Here is a 19491-nt window from a genome sequence, read left to right on the forward strand (position 1 = left end):
GTTAGGTACCATCCCGGCATTCGCCTGGAGGAGAAGTGGGAAACCACGGAAAACCACTTCCAGGATGGCTGAGGTGGGAATCGAACCCACCTCTACTCAGTTGACCTCCCGAGGCTGAGTGGACCCCGTTCCAGCCCTCGTACCACTTTTCAAATTTCGTGGCAGAGCCGGGAATCGAACCCGGGCCTCCGGGGATGGCAGCTAATCACGCTAACCACTGCACCACAGAGGCGGACTAGAATGGAATTGAATACATAATATCACTCCGGGACTCGAGCCTCCGTTGCTCAGGCACCAGCGCGCCGGCCTCTCACCGCTGGGTTCCGTGCTTCAAATCCCGGTCATTTCGTGTGAGGTTTGTGCTGGACAAAGCGGAGACGGGGCAGGCTTTTCTCTGGATACTCTGGTTTTCCCTGCCGTATTTCATTCCAGCAACACTCTCCAATACCATTTCATCTGTCATTCATTAATCATTGCCCCAGAAGAGTGCGATAGGCTTCGGCAGCCGGCACAATTCCTATCCTCGTCGCTAGGTGGGGCTTCATGCATTCCATTCCTGACCCTGTCGGATGACTGGAAACAGGCTGTGGATTATTTTTACTCCGGGACTCGCCACTTGCGAACGTGGAACGGTGAACTCGGGACCCCCAGCTGAGTCTTTAATTATTTCCCCTTAGTTGTGCTAAGGTTATCTCTTTCAAGTTTCCAGTTCTACCTGTCCAAGTACTATCATGACTCATCATCAGCAACAATATCATAAGTAATCAGTCGGTCGGCGGATGCAGAGTGGGCTTCGACTGGTCCGACGGCTCTGCACTCCGACCGACCAACCGAGCAGAGGAGGGGTGGCCATGGCTTTGTCTCTGCATTTGGGAGACGGAGAGGGACTGCTTCCCAGCTTTAGCTGTCCTGAGAATGGGTTTCCGTGGTTTTCCATTCTTCTGCACTAAGGGGAATGCCGGGACGGTTCCTAGTTTAGGCCACGGCCGACAAACCTCTCACCTTCTCCGCAAATCTCCTTCACCGTAACAAATCTGCCGGCCTGAGAAATGGCGTCACCGTCTAAAGGGCCCGCCTTCCCCTTCAGGGGAGGAATGGAAACATTTTAGTAGTAGTAGTAATCAGTCCTCGGGTCCGACTCGTTGGCTGAATGGTCAGCGTACTGGCCTTCGGTTCAGAGGGTCCCGGGTTCGATTCCCGGCCGGGTCGGGGATTTTAATCGCTTCTGATTAATTCTTCTGGCTCGGGGACTGGGTGTATATGTCCGTCCCAACACTCTCCTCATCATATTCAGACAACACACTACACTACCAACCACCACAGAAAACACGCAATAGTGCTTACATCCCTCCATAGAGGGTTGGCGTCAGGAAGGGCATCCGGCCGTAAAAACAGGGCCAAATCCACATGTGCGACGCAGTTCGCACCCGCGACCCCACAGGTGTGGGAAAAAGCGGCAGGAAAAGAAGAAGAAGAAGAAGAAGTAATCAGTCCTCGGACTAGTCAGATGCCATGAAGTTTCTCTATTTCCAGCTGTCCTTCGCAATTGTTTTCAGGGTCACGTAGAATTTTCTATTTTACTTTACAAGTTGCTTTACGTCGCACCGACAGAGATAGGTCTTATGATGACAATGAGACAGAAAAGGGCTAGGAGCGTAAAGGAAACGGCCATAGCCTTAATTAAGATACTGCCCCAGCATTTGCCTGATGTGAAAATGGGAAACCATGGAAAACTATCTTTAGAGCTGTCGACAGTGGGGTTCGACCCCCCTATCTCCCCAATGCAAGCTCATAGCTCCACGACTCTGACCGCACGGCCAACTTACTCGGTGGTCGCATACCAGACCGCTCCTATGTCATTCACTACTTACTCGATAAAGCTGTATCTCGATCATCCACATGGTATCTGAAACTGTTGCTCCATTGTCTGTAAAAATTCTGAATGGTGCATCGCATGTATCTCCACTAGGACAAACGCCGTTAGCATATGAGGTGTAGCATCTTCTCTGGTTTACATTCTGAAGGAACTTGGAGCTAGAAACCTTATCCTTCCACGATATTTCCATCATCATACGGGAGCACCACATCTCAAATGCTTCCATAGGTCAATTTCTGCCTTTTAAAGCGCCTGGTTTCTGTAGCATACAATGCAGCGTTCCATACACACTGGTGCTCAATAGTATGCGATTCTGCGTAAATGCAGCCTTGGCTTGCACAATGCGGCACTTCACGTCCGTAGCCTATTTGCCATCATCAGTGAGATGATCACGGCTAGTAGTTCTGTTCTGTGTTCTAGCCAACTGAAACTTCAAGACTGAATGTTCAACCATCATTCACTTGGCGTTTGAAACATTAATCTTCACGCCACATCTCTCCACAGTTGTTGCAATGTTTACTTCGGCGAGGCTGGAAGTGCAATAATTACATGGTCATTAGCAAATATAGTAGAGACAATACGCGACACTTCCTGATTTATCCTTGTTAAAATTGGAGACAATTCGCAAGTGGCACTTCTAGTGGCGTGACCTGAAAATTCGCGCTAAATTCAAATATCAATGGAAATGTATATACTGTGACCGTGAGGTCACAGCTGACTAGACAGGTGTTGGTGTGGCTTGTGTTCGCTTGTCGGCGAGATGGGGTGTGCGCGACCTTGGGCGAGGACGAGAACAAGTTTTTTTACGTGAAGAGGGCGGCCGGTTGGCTAACAGAAAAAAAAATGAAGGTTGGCGAGAGAAAGAAAGATGCTAGCGCGTGTCACTTGTCATTGCGAGGAACGATATGAATGAAATACTTATAATATCTTTGGTGGCGTGACATGCATATTTACGGAAGGCTCAAGGATTAAATTAAAATCAACTGGATAAATAATAGCACATTTAGAGGATATAAAACTAAAATTTTTGAAATAATTTACATGACCTTTTGGCCAAAATGGTGATAAAGTTGTATATTCATACGGTAGAAGAATTTAGTATCTAAATTGACTTTACTTCCGTGCATGTGCACCAGACACGATATTTAAGTCATGTGATAAGAGTACTCACTCTCACACACATACGGACGTGTTCCTGGACTATCACCTTCAGTCGCTCAGAGCCCTTGACAGCAAGATTTTCAACGTGGAACATCGTGAATACTGTCGTCAGGAACAGTGGCTTCACTCCTGTGCTCTACACTTATGATAATTGTATACAACTTAGAACAGTGCTGTGATCAGACGTCGAATGTGCAGATATTAATCCCTTAACTTTCTCACGAGTGGACGCGGAAGACTTGGACGTGATCATTTCCAGAAGAGGACGGAACTTCGCATTATGGATTACCAGCGCCTCACCATGAAGTTCTAAACCTTCGACCACCGTCGGCAGCGTCGGGATGCAGATTCTTTCATCCTAGCATGGCTGATTGAGAATCCAGACTTCCAGACGTGAAGATTTCTCCTTAAGTTAAGTCAATTACGTCTCATTTATATCTGTTCTATATAGTTTTGTTCTATTCTTTCTTTCTTCTTAGTAAGCTATTTTGACACATTTTTTTGGTTGTATATTTGCTCGAATATGTCGTAAAACTGACACATGCGGTTGCTTAATGACCATGTGGCCATGAATTTGACAGTGAGGATTCTGATAGAGTTATCCATGTGTTATCGACACCATCTTTGCTTATTGAGTGAATTTCGTCACGAATATGAGTTAATTTATGTCCGATGGATTTAATGATAGGATATTTTGTCAATATTTTCAATATTTTCCTTGTAATGGAACTTCTACTTGTACCTCGTGTTTGAGATAACGTGTCATCGGGATATTGAGTCCGAATTCTATGTACGAATTTAATGAGAATATGTGCATTGGGGCATGTGACAATTAATTGGAGTAATTAATCATCGAGACACATTTAAGTGGATATTATGTATTTGTAGAACGATGGTAGGTCCCGATATTTCGTGGCTACACATATTTGAGATTAGGATGTGACAATTTAGGGTCGTAATTGTGGTACACTGTACGTGTAGAGTATATGGAATAATTGCGCATGATATGAATCTTCGTGAAACTGAGCTTTTCACATGTTAATGATTATTCGAGATGAATGCAGTGTAGTCTAATATTAGTGTCTTCAGATGAAGAAAATGAAAGTCCATGTTAATCGATGTACTTCTTAATTCGTGGGAATATCCCAACTTTTCTCAAGTAATTCAATAATTTCAAGTTGAAGGTATAGGTGAATGTTCGTGAAGGCCTTAGGTCCGAAGAACAGGTCTTCGATGAAATATCTAAATAATATTTGATTCGTGACTATGCAAGTTCATTCGTTGATGCAATTTTTCGCTCTCATGAGGTAACTCAATCTTGCTAGAACGTGATAAATCTGTTAACAGGAGAGTAATATGGTTGATCGACACTCGTCGACATGCAAATAGTGTAGATATTTTCTTCTTGGTAATCACAGTCTTCTTGATAATTTCCGTAGTTAGCTGTAGATGTAGTAATTTGCTAGTAGTTAGAGAATTATTTTCTATGTGTTCTGTTCTGAAAATGTGTGACACTTTGATATTATCGATGGATAGTGGACGGGATTTCCACATGGATGATATTCTCCCCATTTACTTATGTTCGTAAGCTCAGAAGGCGTTTTATTTTGTTTAATTATTGATCAGATGCTTAAAGTTCAGTATTAATTCTCACGAAAAGAGATGTGAGACGACGTGAACAGGTATATCCGACGTCTCGGATTAACTTAGAGAAAACCAAGGCAAATTCAACTTTTCATTTTACAACTACAGAATTGATAAGATAACGAATGTAAATTTTATTTTTGCTATAATTGTTAACTTATTGAATCTTGGATATTTCTTTATTATACTCGTTCTTACAATTACTACATTTTTTCCAGATTGTCGACGAAGGCTTGGCCCAGACCTCATTTTTCTGAATGACAATTTTTGATTCAACTTTATATAAATAATTTAATGACTTTAAAGACGATAAAAAAATTAACAATGTAAAATACTCTGTTAGAATATTAGGGAAACAACTGCCGTGTACCATCCCATTTGTTTGTACTTAGGTTTGTTACATCAAGAGCCATATTAAATTACATAACGTAGTGATCATAGTCATAATCACAGACTTCAGGATGGCCAATATTTCATTTATTTTAAATAAAAGTGTCACATTTGTTCTATACCTGGAACGTGCTTATTCGATGAACCCTATGTTAATCCTGCCACATTCATTTATTTTATAAGCCTACAGCCATCGAACTGAGCACCCCTGGGGTGTCTCGTGTTCGCAGACTGACTACGTCGGGTACAATACGGAAATGGATAAATTACGTCTAGAAAGAAAGTGTTGCTAAAATATTAACCTCAAAGTTGGTAAAGCAATTCTTGATACATGAATGAAGAATTACTTAACAGGTTATTATTTAAAGACTGAAATTTGACACATAATCTAGATGTGAAATGGACTGCAGTGAAAGGGCTTGATCTTTCATTTATGCATTACTTTTTTAGCTTTAGCATACCTGCCTGAACTTTCACGGCTAGCTTTGTATTTTTTCTCATTTAATAGCATTGTACATCACATTAGCACACTTGTCAATAAAAATATCGGCACATTCCTTACACACATGATTCACTGAATTTACATTTAAGAGCTGGACAATTTTCCTTTTAACTTGAAGCCTTCTAACAGAAAGAAAATCTATAAATTTAGCCGCAGAAAAATTGAAATTTCCCTATAAGCAATACTTGCCATTACATCAGGGTAAAGCAAATTTGCATCATCATCATCATCATCATCATCACATTTCTTGAATCACCCATATTTTCTTCAGTGCTTGACAACGCATTACGTCATTCCAAATGGGGTAACTTGGAAGACAACCAGCCACATACATATGCATATGCATTTTCCTGAATTAAATCAAAACCCACATATCACACCTACAACAACACATCGGTATTGAAGGTTAACTGCTGCACTAATGAAATAAAATACGCTTATTATATTTTAAGCCAGTTAAAATATGGGTCGCGCAGGTCAGAAGTTTAGGAAGTAGGCCTTCTATAAAACATCTTTGTAACTCGAAGAGTATATATGCAAACACAGTATTTACTTACATTTTCTTGTCACGAGGGAAACGGAAGAAAGACCGTGAATCCTTCTACACTTCATAGTTATTGCAGCCAAATGCAGCACATATCTTTCCACTCATATTGCTCATATTGACAGGAAATATAAAGGAATGACACACGCTACTATTTTCTTACGTCAACTTAATGCAAACGCATAAATAACCCCAAAAACTTCACACACAAATATACGTGCTCTTATGACAGAATCAGTAACTCTCAGGTCACTCCGCTAGATAGAGCTCTAATCGCTGTACCTCGCAGAGTGTCGCGTATTGTCTCTACTGTATTTGTCATTAGGAAATCACTGTGGGAGGATTACCGCTCTTCCTGTCCATTATTTTCCCTAAGGCCAGTCACACCTCCCAGCTACGTATGGATTTGCAGTACATCAGAACAGTTTTCGTTGTGTTCGTTGTCCTATTCATACGTGTAAAGGGAAATTATCCTCACCGTAGCGTATTGTAGGAATGTAAGTTTTGTTTGAATGGCGTATTTAGGCACTCCTAAGGTACAATGATCTTAAGGTTCATTTTCCTTTACAAGGGAGCATAGGAAAATTAACACAACAAAGTTGTTCTTATGGACTGCAAATCCATATGTGACTGGGAGACGTGAACGGTCTTAAGGGGAGTCATGACTGACATTTTGAGCTTCTACAATTTTCCACTTATTGAAACAAATTTAAAACAAGCAAATATTAATAGGATATAGTACCACACAAAATTTGGAGTTGATTAGTTAATTGGTTGCAAAGTTATCTATATAAATAAACTTATAGGGAATCGGCTGTTTTTATTCTCCTTTGTTTTGCCATTTTTTCAGATATTTATCCATTTTAGTTCAACTCAAGACCGTGTCTGTGGTTTTTATTTTTCATGTCTCTCTGTTTGTTCCACCATCAAGGCGAAACGGCTGAATAGATCTCGACCAAACCTCATATTTACAGTATACTCATCGCGAGGAAGGTTATGGTATGCATATTTTTTAAACATCTCTGAATATAGGGTGTTTTATAGGAAAATCAAATTAATTTTCTTCCATTTCCTCTTACACTATTATTTTCTGTAAATTCCATGGACTAAATGTGAAATGTCCCTTCATTTTAAACAATTTTTGTTATGAGCCTAATTTCGCTTACTCTTCAAATGCCGGAGAAAATTACTGCATTCTGCGGGTTTCATACTCTGAATTGAGTTTTGAAAAGTAAGCGAAATTATGTACATAACAAAATTGAGGACAATTGTAACCTCCAACGGTATAATGCCAATATCCCGCAGAATGGTCGAATGACGTTTCTTGCTTTCTACCCAAGGATCAACCACGAGGTTACAGGAACAATGAGGAAAATGGCAATACGTTACTTCGCTGCTGGCAAGCAGTCAGAGACGTTGCCATGGTATCCTGTAGGTTCGTTGCCGGTCTGTCGGTCACTCAATGCAGAACACGAGACCCGCAGAAAATAATATGGAATACCGTATCGAAGCACGGGTACATTTGCTGGTTGACAAATAATTTTTATTTTTGTACGTTGCATGGAAAATGCTCCTTGCAGCACAGTTTTTTCGGGCTATAATTTGGTAAACTTGTCAAAAATAATCCTATATTTAAGAACAACTCCAGGTTTTGCAGTTAGGTATAAACTATTGGAGATATAACTTTTTCACTTCCTCATTATTCTTTCAGTAGACAAAAATCTAGTTTTGTGCTTTTTCAGGAGTAAAAATATGAAGGTAATATTCAGCTGATAAAAACTACTCTTAATTTCTGCACATATTCAAACATTCTCTGAAAATTTCCAGTGAATCTGATAAAACTTTGTCGCCAGGAGCATTTTATGCATGGCAAAGAGCTGAAGAAAATTAAAGGTGGATAAAAAACGGAAGTTTTAAGGAACATACTTGCTTTAAAACTGACCTGGTCTATAAACTTCTCATTCAGATGTCTTATTCCTCTCACGCATAGCGTAAGCGTTCTACAAGGTAAATATATTCCAGCGGAATTATTGAAATGGTGATCCGAAAGCACTTTGAAAGCAATTTTGGTTGGCAGCGTGAAGGAAAGGTTTATGAGCTATATATGGCGAACCTCTACCGTGTAAATCCGGCATTTAGGCTACGGCCACACGAGCAGTTACTGCTGTTAGAAGTCGGCAGCAAATACAGGAGAAAATATGTGCACCTTGTGTGATGGGCCACACTTGAATGCAGTTCGCCTGAAACAGTTCAAGGTCTTGCTGTTGAAGGCATAGACCAGAGCCCATTTCTTTCACTGCATAAGCTGTTGGATAGTGGCCACAAGAGACGGTATTTACTGCGTATTTCATTTTCGTTCATTACGTATATAACGATAGTCCATTTCTGGAAGTGGAGGAGTACCCATGTTTGTACAATACGCGCAGTAGCGGTGCTAAGAAGCTCGCCCCCCCCCCTCCCGCCCCGCAATAATTGAAAGTGGGCATCTCGTTTCCTGATGAGGAAAGTTACAAGTTTATTTCGCAGTACAAGAATGTACAATGAACATCAACGATGACATTTCGCCACTCATAACTGACAATAGATCGTGAAAAGAGTTCAGTGACATCCGGTATTATTTAAAAAGTCTGTCTGGGTAAAGTTTCAGGCTCTCACGAATAAGGGCAAATTTACCCTTCTTTGACCTTTTACTGATAATAGGATGAATCCACCACTTTTCCGTTTTTGGTCAACGCCGCCTCATTCGTACAAGTCACACGGAATAAAGCAACATTCGCTGCAAGATTCATAACTGAACTAGATCTTCGGGAACAACAGATTGCTTGCTCTGCAGTAACTGTGCTACAACGGCATTTGCTGGCGCAGTGTGGCATCCAGCGGCAGCAATTGCCGTGGTACAGTTTTTGCTGCATGCTGCAACTGTATTTACTGCCTTAGCTTTAGAGCTTTAAAAATGGCGTTACAGAAAAAACTGATTTGGGGATTTGGAAGAGAAAGTATCAATATCCCAACATTTCAGTCAAGTCTTCCCTTGAGGAAAGTAATGGATAGGAAGTAAGTTGTCAGATACGCGGTATTACTCCCACAGCGATGAAATTTTATTACCTTGATGATCTTTCCTTTAATTTTGCACCGGTCTTTGCATCTCCTAATGCTTATGCCATTTCATAAGTAGCCATAACAGGCATTTCCCGCAGCCACAATTTAATCCGTGATCTGAGCTTTCGTATGTGATGTAGTGCATATATTATACGAGGGTAAGTCAATAAGTATCTGCAATATTGTTCTAATTTTCTTTAGGTTGGCTCTGTGGCGTTGTGTGCTCACCGGCCGCTAGATGGCACCGCTGTCTACGTCTGTGATAGGTTTCAGCTCTATCAGATCCGTACAGCTTGCGTTGTTACGACGTAAAGATGGCCACGCCACTCTCTCTTTGCACCAAGCAAGAACAGCACTCCGTAATACGTTCTTTGTGGTCTGAGGGTGTACCAGGAGCAGAAATTCATAGAAGACTTTCAGTATAATGTGGGGACATTGTTTTGCCATAGCGGATGTTTCCGTTCCATGCTCTGACATTTGCTGTCTGGTTCGAAGTGGTGAATCCATATTTCATCTTCAGTGATGGTCCGTTTCAGAAATGTTTCACCTTCGTTAGCATGACGGTCCAGCAGGTGCTGACAGATTCTCACACGATTTCGCTTCTGCTCTTCATTGAGTTGGTTTGGAACCCATCTCGAACAGACTTTGTGAAAGTTAAACCTATTATGCATCATTTCACATCCAGAACCATGGGTAATGTGCTTATAGTTTGACATGTCATCAACAATCAGACTCGTTGGCTGAATGGTCAGCGTACTGGCCTTCGGTTCAGAGGGTCCCGGGTTCGATTCCCGGCCGGGTCGGGGATTTTAACCTTCATTGGTTAATTCCAGTGGCCTGGGGGCTGGGTGTTTGTGCTGTCCCCTACATCCCTGCAACTCATACACCACACGTAACACTATCCTCCACCACAATAACACGCAGTCATCTACACATGGCAGATGCCTCCGACCCTCATCGGAGGGTCTGCCTTACAAGGGCTGCACTCGGCTAGAAATAGCCACACGAAATTTATGTCATCAACAGTCACTCGTCTCTTATTAACAATCATACATGCACTTGTTCAATATTGGCATCAGTTACTGCTGTAGATGGACGCCCAGAACTTTCCTCATCCTTCACGCTCGTGTGAACCCTTTTGAACTCTTCACTCCACTGGTAAAACTTCGCTATGGCAAAACATTGTCCCCGTTTTGTGCTGAAAGTCTTCTATGAATTTCCACTCCTGGTACTCCCTCAGACCACAAGAAAAGGATTATGGATCGCTGTCCTTCCTTGGTGCAAACAGAGAGTGGTGCGGTCATTTTTATGCCGCGTGAGCGCAAACTATACTGATCTGATGACGCTGAAACCTACCACAGACGTAGACAACGGTGCCATCTAGCGGCCGGTGAGCACACAACGCCATAGAGCCAACCTAAAGACAATTAGAGCAAAATTGCTGATACTTGTTGACTTGCCGATATGTATTTATTGAGAAAATCAACGACTTTACGGACATTCTGGATTACCACAAGGACAAAGTTTAACTACATAATAGATAATATAATTAAATTTGAACATTAACATCGTCTGTACTTTAACAGCTGCTTCTTGTTTCAGAGTGCACTGGTCCTGTGAGGAACGATGGGATTCCCCTGTCTACAGCAAAGTGTATACCGTGGCTGTGTTCAGCGTTACGTTCGCTCTGCCACTCTTAGTTATTAGCTTCACCTATACATCCATTGTGATCAGGATGTGGTTTCGAATTTCACCTGGGAACGCGGATCCTAACCGCGATCTGGCACAGCTTCGATCTAAGAAAAAGGTATCTTCATTCTATACAATTGGATGTTAAATTTCTGCGTATCTGCCAAGGAATGGTTGTGTTTTGTTTAAAAATGTCTAAATCAAGTTGAAAGAAGAACAATAGTCATTCAAATCTATATATATAGATAAGGGCGAATCAAAAAGTAAGTTACACTTCCAAGTTATGGCCATTTATGAAACATATAGGCAACACTGCTATGACAACATACAATGCAAGGTCACTTTTCCACATAGTCCGCAAGAGACTGCAAACATTTCTCGGAACGGTCAACCAACTTTTCGATTTCGGATGCGTAGACATCACCTGCAGCGCTATGTAACTACCTGGACACAGCTGCTTTAAGCTCCTCTTCGTTTCCGAATCATCGTCCACCGAGATCTTTTTTCAGCTTACCGAACACATGATAATCGCATGTCGCTAAATCTGGGCTGTATGGAGGATGTTACCATACCTTCCACTTGAATCGCTGCAGCAGTTCGGACGGTTGGCGGGCCGTGTGAGGTCTTGCGTTATCGTGCAACAAAATCACACCGGCGCTCAATTTTCCCCGCCGCTTTTCTTTAATTGCGAAAGTTTTAACGCATCAATTCCACGTGCACCACACCCTCTATGTCAAAGAACACTGTCGCCATTACCTTTCCTGCTGAAGGTTGGATCTTGGCCTTCTTTCATTGTGGTGATGTGGTGTTCGCCATTCCATCGATGTTCTCTTTGTTTCGGGGTTGAAGTGGTGGACCCGCGTTTCATCCCCTGTGATGATTCGCCGCAGAAACTCGTTGTTCTCCACAGAGTACCGTTGCAAAAACTCCAGTGACGATTGCAAATGTTGTCCCTTGTGAACACTGGTGGGCAGACGTGGGGCCCATCTTTGACACAGTTTACGAAATCCAAGGTGCTGAAGAACAATGGAGAACACACTGCCATACGAAATGTTCAGCACGCTGGCAGTTTCCCGCAGTGTTATGTGCCAAATATCTCTAATGATCCTCCCCACACGGTCAACATTCGCAACGGTACTGGACGTTGCGGGCCTGCCTTCGCGATATTCGTTCGTGAGATCCGTGCGTCCGGCGTCAAATTGCTTACTCCAGTTTACAATACTTGGCGATAAATTGCACGCTCACCATATACAGCAGTGATTTCGCGATGAATGTCCGTGCGATTGAGCCGTTTTGCCCATAGAAATCTGATAGTTGCACGTATCTCTAATTTGAAATGAACATCCAATTGGCGCACCATGGAGCCTAACCCGCTCTGTACACAAACAACACGACGGGATACCACACCAACCTTCTTATCGGACGTGTTAGCAGTTACTGTAGCTTGCTGCGCTTTGGTCTTGGTCACCAAACACAGTGTGCTCTCGCGGCGAGCTAGTGAAACTTACTTTTTGATTCTCTCTCGTATACTAGTACATAAGCCTGTCTTCGACAGTCGAAATTATTATCCATAAAGTAATTGGAGTCCACCTCTGTGGTGTAGTGGTTAGCGTGATTAGCTGCCACCTCCGGAGGCCCGGGTTCGATTCGCGGCTCTGCCACGAAATTTGAAAAGTTGTACGAGGGCTGGAATGGGGTCCACTCAGCCTCGGGAGGTCAACTGAGTAGAGGTGGGTTCCATTTCCACCTCAGCCATCCTCGAAGTGGTTTTCCGTGGTTTTCCACTTTTCCTCCAGGCAAATGCCGGAATGGTACCTAACTTAAGGCCATTTCTGTCTGTATGTATATATGCACGGGCATCACGAGAAAATGGCCTGAGAGAATTTAATGAAAATCGGTGTGTAAAGTCGCAGAATGAGCCACTGCAATCTGGGCTATAAATCATTTTATTTACGCTAAACGAAATGGTAGTTTAGTGAAGGGCTTAAAATGTTATTCCTAAATATATATGTTATAAGTGGTCCTATCGATAAATACTACACAACTAAAGTTGTACTGAATTAAATTTACGGTCATTTATGTGCTATACATTTTTACTGTACCGGTTATGATAACAGAGATATTCGTGAATTCGGGTTTTTGTTGCTAAGTCCATATCAACGCCGAGCAACGAGAAAATGGGTGAACAGTATTTAACGAGAATCGGTATGTTAAGTCGGGGAATAAGGAACTACAGTCTAGGATATAAGTAATTTTATTCACGCTGGATGAAATGGTAGTTTAGGCAAAGGCACCTGGAATTCAATTTTTAAATAGCTATGTTGTTTGTCCCATCGAAAAATACTGCATAACAAAAGTTATAGAAAATACAATTTCAGATCATTTATGTCTTACTCAGTTTTACCTACCAGCTATGATAAGATTGGTGGCGGTGGTTTTAAGAGAAATGAAAACTAGGAAGTAATTCTCTATATAATGCTAATAATCATAGAGAAAAAAATGGAAGGGGTCCGACACTTCGAAAAATGAAGGTACTGGCCTAAGAAAGACAAGGGCCACGAAGGGTATGAAGAGGAAAAAACAAGAGTTGACCAAGAGAGATCGTAAAGGAACGATCGCTTGAAGAATAAGAATAAGAGGGAGCCATGAAAGAAGGGTCCTCTGTCTGTAACTTCGTTTGTTTTGCCAATTTTTCAGATATTTATCACTTTCAGGTCAACTCAAGACCGTATCAGTGGTTTTTATTTTTCGTGCCTGTCCGTTTGTTTTACCATCACGGCGAAATGGCTGGATAGATCTCGACCAAAATTCATATTTGCAGTATACTCATCCCGCGGAAGATTTTTTTGTGCATATGACTTAAAAATCTCTGAATAGATTTCATAGGGAAACCATAAGAGTTTTATTCCATTTTCTCTTATACTATTGATTAACCGTAAAAACCGTGGACTATATGCGAAACGCCCTTTCATTATAAACAATATTTCTTATGTACTTAATTTCGCTTACTCTTCAAATGACGGAGAAAATTATTATTTTCTGCGGATCTCATGCTCTGCACTGAGTGCCCAAATGACCGACAACAAACCTACAGGTTACCGTGGCAACGTCACTAACTGCTTGCCAGCAGGAAATTAACGTGTCATTCCAGTAAACTCGTGGTTTTTCCTTGGGTAGAAAGCAAGACGGACGTCAATCGGCCATTCTCCGGGATATTGGCGGAATATCGTTGGAGGTTACAATCGTCCTCGAATCTAAGGGGCGTTGTTAATATTTGAACAGTACAGCGGAGTGTAACACATTATTTCATACCGTAACCTGCTTTCTGGCATGTGCTATAATTTTTACTGTATTTCTATTCTACTTCTGTTTTCCGCTTTAATTTCTTGCCTTTGCCTTGCCTCTTCAGGCTTATGTAATAACACCGTAAGTCCTCTTCTTACCCCGTTTACCTAAGAATAGCTGCGCCTAAATATCTCCTCTGTTACCACCTTCTTATATCCATAATTCATTCCATCACAATTTATTGATGGACATTATATTTTTCAATGCATCCACTTGATATTTATATACATGTCCTATCCGGCTGTCCTCAGTTATAATCCTATTTTCTATTAAATTCAACATTCTTAACTGTATTACTTTCTCCCTTAATTACTCCGTATGTATGAGAGTGCTAATCCCGAAACTTGGACACTTTTTTCTTTCAGGAACAATTCTCAGCTGTTCAATTGTATAACTTTCGGCCTCGGAAAATTTCGAAATATGGATGCAATTTTAATGACGGTGTAAACCTTCGTTTTGGGGTAATTGGTGGCTAAACGGTAAGACGTATTAAAAATAGATAGCACACTCGACATTCAATTTTAGAGATCTACAACTTTGGTCCTATGCCTTTTTGTCGTGTCTCGATTGTTGATGCGTTAGATAGCGCTGCATTTCTCGATTATAATCAAATAACTCCATTGTGAATGGCATTAGAAGAAGGGGCCTCTCTTTATAATGAAAACTCTCCATCTCTACTGTGAATGGCGGTTGCCAAGTGAGCCTGACGTTATAGTAGAAATTCCCGAACTCGATTGTGATAAGCAGTAGGAAATGTGGCCTGCTATTATCAACAAAACTTCCCCAATACCTACCTTACATCAGAAACAACGTATGGCATCCTCCCCGTTTTGTTTCTCGAATAGCGCTAAGAGACGCAATTTAATATAATCTTGCTCACTGCCTTTACAGCAATTTACAGATAAATCCGTATACAATGCAGAATACCGTAGCAAAGCACGGGAACATTTGCTTGTTGAAAATAATTTCATAACAGTTCAATTTCCACTCACTTATGTGAAGACATATCAGATACCTTGTGATAGCGATCTGTAGAATTGAAAGCTGAACAAGGGTTCAGCATCCTTGAATAATTTTCCACTCCACAAGTAGGGCCTAACATAACTCACCTTTAATATTGTTCATCAGTTTAACTACTGCAAAAGTTCTCACTTATTGACTGAAAACATCTGGCAATATATTATCACTCCATCACATGTAATAGTACAACATAGCCACTAACCGACACGATTCAATATGAAAGCACGCACGGAACTGTAAATATTATTACGTGCTAACGATGCATTCAAAGCTGAAGTGCCCACAACATGGTGATGAACGAATATACGCAATATTGCTCATACCATCAGCGTGCTCTGTGACTCTAGATAAGTCATATTTAAAGATTTTGTGCATGCGTACGTATTCTTCTCTTTATCAATATCATAGGATTAATAATAGCCTACCGGGCGAGTTGGCCGTGCGCGTAGAGGCGCGCGGCTGTGAGCTTGCATCCGGGAGATAGTAGGTTCGAATCCCACTATCGGCAGCCCTGAAAATGGTTTTCCGTGGTTTCCCATTTTCACACCAGGCAAATGCTGGGGCTGTACCTTAATTAAGGCCACGGCCGCTTCCTTCCAACTCCTAGGCCTTTCCTATCCCATCGTCGCCATAAGACCTATCTGTGTCGGTGCGACGTAAAGCCCCTAGCAAAAAAAAAAAATAATAGTCTACGTTCTTTATAGAAGTAGTTAGTTTTTAGTTTAAATCTATTGTAAGATTTCTTCCTGGCGAATGTATTGCAACGTGTGTTGTCTTTCTCAAATATTCAAAATTATATAGTTTCCCTTCGGATCTCAGTATCGTGGGCTCAAACGCTGCTGAGGTAATCGGAGTCTTGAGAGAGAGGAAAACATGTCCATTTGACACTCCGCGCGTCGTAGAATTTTGGCACGTAAAAGGTCTCAGTGACACATCTGGTGTTAGGAGTTCGAAGAGGAAGATGGAATGTCGAAATTGGGAGGCAGGCATCCTAAGTGGTGTCAAGTCAAAATGTCTACATTTTCAGTAATTACCAGGAAATCCACTCGTACAGTTAGAATTACATTGTGTATTTTCATTTTCAGATCATCAAGATGCTAGTTGCGATTGTCGTTCTGTTCGCGGTGTGCTGGCTTCCACTGCAAACATTCCTACTCCTCTACTACTTCGTTCCAAGGTTCGGATTTTACAGAAATGACCATGAAAGGACGGTGTACGCTCTCTCGTTCGTGGCTTGTCACTGGCTGGCAAACGCGAACAGCCTTGTAAATCCCTTAGTGTACTGTTTCATGAGTGAGAATTTTAGGGTAAGTATCTTACATTCACATACGTAGTTATCATTAGACATAATAGAATGTAGGACGTTATACTGCTGTAACAATTATGTAGAGTGTTTTAAGGAAATGACTGACGCTCGAGCTGGTTTGAAATTCTCAGTTCACCGAGCTCGACAGCTGCAGTCGCTTAATTGCGGCCAGTATCCAGTATTCGGGAGATAGTGGGTTCGAGCCCCACTGTCGGCAGCCCTGAAGATGGTTTTCCGTGGTTTCCCATTTTCACACCAGGCAAATGCTGGGGCTGTACCTAATTAAGGCCACGGCCGCTTCCTTCCCACTCCTAGGTCCTTCCTGTCCCATCGTCGCCATAAGACCTGTCTGTGTCGGTGCGACGTAAAGCAACTTGCAAAAAAAAAAAAAAAAAAAAAAAAATTCTCAGTTCAGTATTTCGTCAGTTCTTGACACAAAGCTTAAACGGTTATTGATAGTTTTGCACACTTGAAGTAACCTCTACATTGTGACACAACCCCCTCTGCTCGTATTTGAGAAAGACGTATCTCACATTTTAGTCATTTTGTGAAACTTAGAGCCATATAAACGTAAGTCTACTGTAATTTTATTTTTATGGAGATAAAATAGTAATTAACCATTTTAAGTGTAAATTATATTAATGAATGCATTCAGTGATCAAAACTACACAAAATATATCAAGAACAATGATGCACATTTATTGCCTAAGTCATACTGCAACAAAAATGCTCCACAACTGACGTTTTATCTCCCACCTGTAAAATAACTAAAATGTGGCTTAGGTTGGTTTAGCTCTCAGGTACAGAATGCACAGATCTTCCGGCAGTGGGGTTTGAACCCACTATCTCCCGAATGTAAGCTGACAACTACGTGCCTCAAACATTATTATTATTATTATTATTATTATTATTATTATTATTATTATTATCATTATTATTATTATTATTATTATTATTATTATTATTATTACATCATTTTGGAAGGTTTATTATTTATGTTAAAGAAGAGAGCCTCATTAAGATTCAGTTTTCTGGTACCAGTATATGATACTGTATTTATATTTCGAGTCCGCCTCTGTGGTGTAGTGGTTAGTGTGATTAGCTGCCACCCCCGGAGGCCCGGGTTCGATTCCCGGCTCTGCCACGAAATTTGAAAAGTGGCATGAGGGCTGGAACGGGGTCCACTCAGCCTCGGGAGGTCAACTGAGTAGAGGTGGGTTCGATTCCCACCTCAGCCATCCTGGAAGTGGTTTTCCGTGGTTTCCCACTTCTCCTCCAGGCGAATGCCGGGATGGTACCTAACATAAGGCCACGGCCGCTTCCTTCCCTCTTCCTTGCCTATCCCTTCCAATCTTCCCATCCCTCCACAAGGCCCCTGTTAAGCATAGCAGGTGAGGCCGCCTGGGCGAGGTACTGGTCATTCTCCCCAGTTGTATCCCCGACCAAGAGTCTGAAGCTCCAGGACACTGCCCTTGAGGCGGTAGAGGTGGGATCCCTCGCTGTGTCCGAGGGAAAAGCCAACCCTGGAGGGTAAACAGATGATGATGATGATGATTTATATTTCGGCTCGACGGCTCATTATAATTCAAGTTTCATTATAATACAGGTTCTCTACCTATCAGAGTTCAGATTTCCATTACTGTACAACTGTTTGACCAATTAGGTGAGGATAGCATCGCACCTGCGCTCAACGCACTAGCTTCGCACTTGTTTCCAAAATCAAACATGTCGGACACACATATTAACATCAATACACCGCTCCATAGCTAAATGGTTAGCGTGCTGGCCTTTGGTCACAGGGGTCCCGGGTTCGATTCCCGGCAGGGTCGGGAATTTTAACCTTAAATGGTTAATTTCCCTAGCACGGGGACTGGGTGTATGTGTCGTCTTCATCATCATTTCATCCTCATCACGACGCGCAGGTCACCTACGGGTGTCAAATCGAAAGACCTGCATCTGGCGAGCCGAACTTGTCCTCGGACACTCCCGGCACTAAAAAGCCATACGCCATTTCATCAATACATCTTCTACTTCCAATATTCCACAACCACACGGCACATTACCGCAAATTCACTTCACCAACTGTACAATGAATAATTTTTATTTGAAATAAAGCTAGGTTATGATAACCCTCTATCAATGCTTTGAAAACATATGACATTGTCAAGGTCTCCGATCCACTCACTCTGTGCTCTGTTCAGTAAACTCAACTGTCAAGTGACAAACTGGCAAACGCGAACAGCCTTGTAAATCCCTTGGTGTACTGTTTCATGAGTGAGAATTTTAAGGTAAATATTTTACATTCACATACGTAGTTATCATTAGACGTAAGAGGCTGTAAAAAGCTATATTGCTGTAACTAATATTATGTAGAGTATTTTAAGGATATGACGCTCGTGCTGGTTTGAAATTCAATAGCTTATGTTGCTTCCACTGCTTCATCCTCAGGAAACGTTTTGTCCATATATAACCCGTGGTGAAAGCTATGCAGCGCTAGCCCTATTGTGACACGTCGCATCTCGTGCTCTGTTTCCGCCCACTCCCACAGCACCATTGCGACCGTCGAATAGAACGATTCCCAAATTTCCTCCTTCCTCCTCTTTAATTCTTCCAGCAGTTGCTTGAAGCAATTTATATTTGGTAATAAGAATTTTAATCTCAGATTCCTTTGCTAGAGGTTAAACTAATCTCAAAGGAGCGAACTTCGAGACCCCCATGATCCTTTGAAGATATCTTGCTTTTTGTCTTTCTATTGACCTCAACTGGGTTGCAGTAAAGCAGTCATCTCCGTACACGTCATGAAGGCCTTTGGAGGGGTGGAAGGTAAAGGTTTCTACTATCCGTAACCTTGGCACTAGGTGAGGTAGAGTGGTTAGTTCTATACCTGGCCGCCTTTGCTCCCAGGATTTAATCTG

General features: G+C 41.8%; 1 protein-coding gene across 1 annotated transcript in view; it reads left to right on the forward strand.

Annotated features, from left to right (window-relative positions):
• LOC136879165 (RYamide receptor) overlaps positions 1-19491 on the forward strand; it is a 258716-nt gene that overhangs the window by 217503 nt on the left and 21722 nt on the right. Inside the window, exons 5-6 of the mRNA XM_067152925.2 lie at positions 10819-11023; positions 16356-16577. Of these exons, the coding sequence (XP_067009026.2) occupies positions 10819-11023; positions 16356-16577 (427 nt within the window). The remainder of the gene's footprint in view (positions 1-10818; positions 11024-16355; positions 16578-19491) is intronic.

Source organism: Anabrus simplex, chromosome 8 (assembly GCF_040414725.1).
Source record: "Anabrus simplex isolate iqAnaSimp1 chromosome 8, ASM4041472v1, whole genome shotgun sequence".
In the NCBI taxonomy this organism is placed as follows: domain Eukaryota; kingdom Metazoa; phylum Arthropoda; class Insecta; order Orthoptera; family Tettigoniidae; genus Anabrus; species Anabrus simplex.